General features: G+C 55.4%; 1 protein-coding gene across 1 annotated transcript in view; it reads right to left on the bottom strand.

Annotated features, from left to right (window-relative positions):
• The window catches only part of DCBLD2 (discoidin, CUB and LCCL domain containing 2), a 79,368-nt gene extending 75,690 nt beyond the window's left edge, over nt 1-3,678 (bottom strand). The window contains exon 1 of the mRNA XM_087439484.1: nt 3,226-3,678. Coding sequence (XP_087295610.1) covers nt 3,226-3,394 — 169 coding nt within the window. The 5' untranslated portion in view covers nt 3,395-3,678. The remainder of the gene's footprint in view (nt 1-3,225) is intronic.
• Between the last annotated feature and the right edge of the window lie 2,322 nt (nt 3,679-6,000).

Here is a 6,000-nt window from a genome sequence, read left to right on the forward strand (position 1 = left end):
AGACCTCCACAACACACACGACGAAGCTGAGCTCCGCGAGGAGCAGACTCAAACCCAACAGCCATGATGTGAACTGAGACATAAACTCACCCAGAGGCGACTCTCAACTTCCTAGTAAGCAAATTTACTACACTAGCAAATACGCAATCAGCATAGTAAGTTTCACCAATGTAAGTTTTTATAAAGACGTACGTTTTACAGAAAAAAATGCTTTCAATAAAAGATTTTGAAGATGAACTTAATATCAAATTTAGAACTCAAAAATACACAAATATAAGCCATATCTAAAACACCAGCATAGTAAAACAGATGTGAATAAACAGAATCTATTTAAAAATATATTAATGAAATAAGATTGGTTAAAATATATCTCTGCTGTGAAAGGCTGCCATATTTTCAGACCAAAGATAAATTTTATTCTGAGCCAAATAAAAAGCAAAATCATTCCATCAGCAGAAAATCTGCTGAGGAACTGCGATGTGTGGCATTAATTGGAATGAGGATAGTATCTTCTGCTACTTCAAAATGACATCTGAAAGATTAAAAAAATATATCCTGAAGCAGCGTTCTACCTCAACATACACATTCAATGCATTTCCACCTAGGCTGGCTGAGGAAAAAAATCTACACATCGCAAAACATTGTTTCACAGCTTCTTTTTTATCTGACTATATGCAAACAGCAGAAAATTTGGAAAAGCATAAAGAAGAAAGTACAACTCTACCATCAAAAGACAACTGTTGTCATTTTACTACTATTTCCTTCCAGTCTTCTTCCTAGGACTTCTGATGAAGTAAAAACTCTAGCTTGTAACAACATTACAACATGTAGACTGTGCCATTATTAAAAATTCTACAGGCGTTTTACAGCCCTGCTTCTCATTTTGAAATCAGACTTCTTTCCAGGGTCCGTGAGGGAATACCAGCGGAACTTGAAGCCCGTCTGTGAGACTAGGAAGACTCTGGTTTAGAAGCACTTCCACCACAGACTGCATCAGGTCCTTTGGGTAAGAAATGTAATTTTTAAAAATCAGGGAATTCGAATCCCACACAATTCCTGAGTTTCCAGGTGATACACACCTAGCTGGCCTTTTCCTTGTCAATTTAGCAAGCTCAAGATTAACGACAATAATCAGGTCTACCTGTATTATGCTTTTCCCTTTGCAAAACTCCTCTGTACCATCATTCCATTTTCATTAAGCTAAGAAATAGGTATGTATTCTCATATTACTTATGTAGAAAACCAAGGTATAAAGAAATTAAACGACTTAACAAAATTTACCCAATCAACTTAGAAGAACTAGAAATCAAGTCTTCTAAATTACTAGCATCATTTCTACTTGTGTTAATCTACATTGATGTTTATATAAGATGACACTGTGAAAGAGAAACATATATTTGTTAAAATGCTTTGGTAAAAACCAAAATTAAACCTTAGAAAAAAATAAGGTAATGTTGCATGTTTAATTAGACCAGCTTGAGAGCTGCTAAAAACAAGGCAATTGTCTCATTTAGGGGGAGACGTACAACTGATTCTATAATGCTCAAAGATTTTTTTAAAACATGACATAAACACTTTCAGATCTAGAAATAAATAAAACAGTCAGGGTACTCTGCTTGTGTAGTTACAATCCTTTCTTTATCAAGGTACCTTCTATTTTTTTGTGTCTCAATTTCCTTATGTTTGAAATGGGATAACACACCTATCTCACCCCGTTATGGTGAGGATTAAGTGAGTTAATACACATAAACCACTCAGGACTGTGCCTGCCACAAGGCAAGCCCCAATAGGTACTAGCCACAGACAGCCTGGTTGTTTTCTTACAAGGACAGAAACAGGCTCTAAAACTTCAGCAGAGGAAAGGCTTCCACACTCTATTTATTAAATTAAGTGCTGATGTTCAAGAATTCATTTAAGAAGATGATCTAATTAAAACCCGAATGCTCAGCATCTAAATTTTAAGTTACACTGTGTAGAAATGTGCCCAGATCTAAAAGAGGTCAGTTTACGAGACACATTTTTTCCTTATAGTTAGATTACATTTCCACATGCCTGTCAAAGCTTCAGCATCTTCATAAGGACAGGCTTAGGGCCATGATTCCAAACTTTACCAAAAGCCATGAGAGCAACTTAAGCTGGACTTAAACGTGGAGATCAATTAAAAAACAATCTTCCCAGTAACAGGTAACAATCCAGTCTTTATCCTTCTCACTGTAATAAGATGGGAAATGCAGTGTAAAATGTGTTCATTAACTGATGCCAAACTGATTCAAAAACTGCAGTTCGCTGCCTGAAAAAGAGTACTAAAAAGGAAAAAAAATCAGCCCTGCATTCTCTTTCCATTATGATTATTCACTAAACAGTTGTGCTCGCTTCTGGAATAGGTTTTTCAAAGATTGTAGATGGAAAAAAAAAAAAGTTTTGTTACTTTCTGGAATGGCTGAATGGTCCATTTGGGCAACACAGCACCCAGCGCCTGACCAGGCAATCTAGACCAGCATCCTGAACAACAGGCCGGGACTGCAGAGGACTCGTTCTCAATCCAAGACTCAGAAATAACCAGAAGGAATTTCATTAGCTTCTGAACCCAAGTACTTTCACAGGACGCTAATTATCGCCACTTGCCTTTAACGGGTTTAAGATGCTATTTAATTACTTTACCTTTCTACTCTGTCCATCTATCCGTTTAGCTTAACTTTTAGGAGTCACAACTCCAAAACTTTTTTCCTCCCAAAGATCTTCCCCAGAAGAAGAAACCAATAACTCAAAAGGAAGCTTTCCTAGCAGGGTCTCCCTTCCTTCTTTTCAGAAAAATGAATGGCTTTGCCAAAAAGTAGAGCCGCGCCAGCCTGGGGGGCAACAGGCAGAGTCCACCTTGGCCGCTCAAGCCTCCGAACGCGGGCAAGTCTGGACGCGTACCCCTTGCGCACCCCCACGTAGCGCACCTCCCGGCGCCCCGCTCCCCCCAGGGCGCCCCGCTCCCCCCGGGCCACCCCGCTCCCCCGGGCTCCCCCCAGGGGTCCCCGCGCCCCGCTCCCCCCGGGCCACCCCGCTCCCCCGGGCTCCCCCCAGGGGTCCCCGCGCCCCGCTCCCCCCGGGCCACCCCGCTCCCCCGGGCTCCCCCCAGGGGTCCCCGCGCCCCGCTCCCCCTGGGTCACCCCGCGCCCCGGGCTCCCCGCGCCCCGCTCCCCCCGGGCCACCCCCGGGCTGCCCGCGCCCGCTCACCTTGCTGCGCCCCGGCGTCGTCGAGCAGCAGCAGCAGGAGGATCAGAGGCATGGGGAAGGAGGCGGCGGCGCGGGGAGGGGGCGCGCAGGGCCGGGAGGCGGGGAGCTCGGCCCGGGCTCCGGGACGGCGCGGGCTGCGCCCGGCTCTCACCGCCGCCCCGCTCGCCATCGCGGCGGCCGGCAGTCCGCCTGCATAGTGCGGGCGCCCCGGGCCGCGGCCCCGGCGAGGCGGCGGGAGAGCGCGCGCACGGGCCGCGCGGGACCCTCCGCCCTCCTCGGCGTCCGCCGCGTCCGCCCTCGCGCCTTCCCGGGCTCCCCGCCCCGGGACCCCGCACGGGGCGCAGCAGCGGAGGGGAGGGCCGGCGCTGCGGCCCGGACAGCGGCTGCGGCGGAGCTGGGGCGCCTCCCGCGCCGCGTGCCTCAGCCCGACCCGCCGCGCTCCCTCGCCGCCCGGCTCGCTGGCAGGCCCACCGGCCGCCCGCTCCCTCGCGCCCCGCTGCTCCTTCTCCGCGCTAGCCACGCCCCTCGCCCGCCACGGCCAATCCGCGGCCGGCCCCGGCCCGTCTACCTCCGCGCCGTCCAATCAACACGCTCTCCTCTCGGTCGACCCGTTAGCTCCCGGCCCACTCCTGGAGCGCCCCGCCCCCCGTCTCTCTCCTCCAATCCGCGCGGCCTCGGGAAGCGTCCCACCCGCCTCCTCCAATCCGGATCCGCCTCCGGGCTCGGGCCCCCGCCCCCGCCCGCCCGCCGGCTGTTATTGTTGGGACCGCAGCCCGATCCCGCGGAGGCGGCCGCGGGCCGGGTCAATGACTTCCGGCCTCCCCACTACTCCCCCCCCGCCCTCCCCCATCCAAATCCCGTCCATTTCACCCCTCCCTCCCCTGTCCTGCTCTCCCTCCATCTCTTCCCCTCCCTCCCTCCCTCCGGCTCCCCCTCCATCTGCTTCCCCACCCCCGCCATCCTGCTCCCCTCCATCTCCTCCTCTCCCTCCCTCATCCTGCTCCCCCTCCATCTCCTCCTCTCCCTCCCTCATCCTGCTCCCCTCCGTCTCCTCCTCCCTCCCTCATCCTGCTCCCCTCCATCTCCTCCTCTCCCTCCCTCATCCTGCTCCCCTCCATCTCCTCCTCTCCCTCCCTCATCCTGCTCCCCCTCCATCTCCTCCTCTCTCTCATCCTGCTCCCCTCCGTCTCCTCCCTCCCTCCCTCCGGTTCCCCCTCCATCTCCTTCCCCCACCCCCGCCATCCTGCTCCCCCTCCATCTCCTCCTCTCCCTCATCCTGCTCCCCTCCGTCTCCTCCTCTCCCTCATCCTGCTCCCCTCGGTCTCCTCCTCTCCCTCCCTCATCCTGCTCCCTCCGTCTCCTCCCTCCCTCCCTCCGGTTCCCCTCCATGTCCTTCCCCACCCCCCGCCATCCTGCTCCCCCTCCATCTCCTCCTCTCCCTCCCTCATCCTGCTCCCCCTCCATCTCCTCCCCTCCCTCCCTCATCCTGCTCTCCCTCCATCTCCTCCTCTCTCTCATCCTGCTCCCCTCCGTCTCCTCCCTCCCTCCCTCATCCTGCTCCTCCGTCTCCTCCTCCTCCTCCCTCATCCTGCTCCCCTCCGTCTCCTCCCCTCCCTCCCTCATCCTGCTCCCCTCCATCTCCTCCTCTCCCTCCCTCATCCTGCTCCCCTCCGTCTCCTCCTCTCCCTCCCTCATCCTGCTCCCCTCCGTCTCCTCCCCTCCCTCCCTCCGGTTCCCCTCCATGTCCTTCCCCCACGCCCCGCCATCCTGCTCCCCTCCATCTCCTCCCCTCCTCATCCTGCTCCCCTCCGTCTCCTCCCTCCCTCCCTCATCCTGCTCCCCTCCGTCTCCTCCTCCCTCCCTCCCTCATCCTGCTCCCCTCCATCTCCTCCTCTCCTTCCCTCATCCTGCTCCCCTCCGTCTCCTCCCCTCCCTCCCTCATCCTGCTCCCCTCCATCTCCTCCTCTCCCTCCCTCATCCTGCTCCCCTCCGTCTCCTCCCCTCCCTCCTTCATCCTGCTCCCTCCCTCTCCTCTCCCTCCCTCATCCTGCTCCCCTCCATCTCCTCCTCCTCCTCCCTCATCCTGCTCCCCTCCATCTCTTCCCTCCCTCATCCTGCTCCCTCCATCTCCTCCCCTCCCTCCCTCATCCTGCTCCCCTCCGTCTCTTCCCTCCCTCATCCTGCTCCCCTCCATCTCCTCTCCCTCCCTCATCCTGCTCCCCTCCGTCTCCTCCCTCCCTCATCCTGCTCCCCTCCGTCTCCTCCCCTCCCTCCCTCATCCTGCTCCCCCTCCGTCTCCTCGTCTCCCTCCCTCATCCTGCTCCCTCCGTCTCCTCCTCTCCCTCCCTCATCCTGCTCCCTCCGTCTCCTCCTCTCCCTCCCTCATCCTGCTCCCCTCCGTCTCCTCCTCTCCCTCCCTCATCCTGCTCCCCTCCATCTCCTCCTCTCCCTCCCTCATCCTGCTCCCCTCCATCTCCTCCTCTCCCTCCCTCATCCTGCTCCCTCCATCTCCTCCCTCCCTCCCTCATCCTGCTCCCCTCCATCTCCTCCTCCCTCCCTCATCCTGCTCCCCTCCGTCTCCTCCCTCCCTCATCCTGCTCCCCTCCGTCTCCTCCCTCCCTCCTTCATCCTGCTCCCCTCCGTCTCCTCCTCTCCCTCCCTCATCCTGCTCCCCCTCCGTCTCCTCCTCTCCCTCCCTCATCCTGCTCCCCTTCGTCTCCTCCTCCCTTCCTGCTCCCCGCCATCCGCTCCTCCCTCCGTCATCCTCCTCCCCTC

Source organism: Ceratotherium simum, chromosome 15 (assembly GCF_057802395.1).
Source record: "Ceratotherium simum simum isolate JZ-2026a chromosome 15, ASM5780239v1, whole genome shotgun sequence".
Taxonomy (NCBI): domain Eukaryota; kingdom Metazoa; phylum Chordata; class Mammalia; order Perissodactyla; family Rhinocerotidae; genus Ceratotherium; species Ceratotherium simum.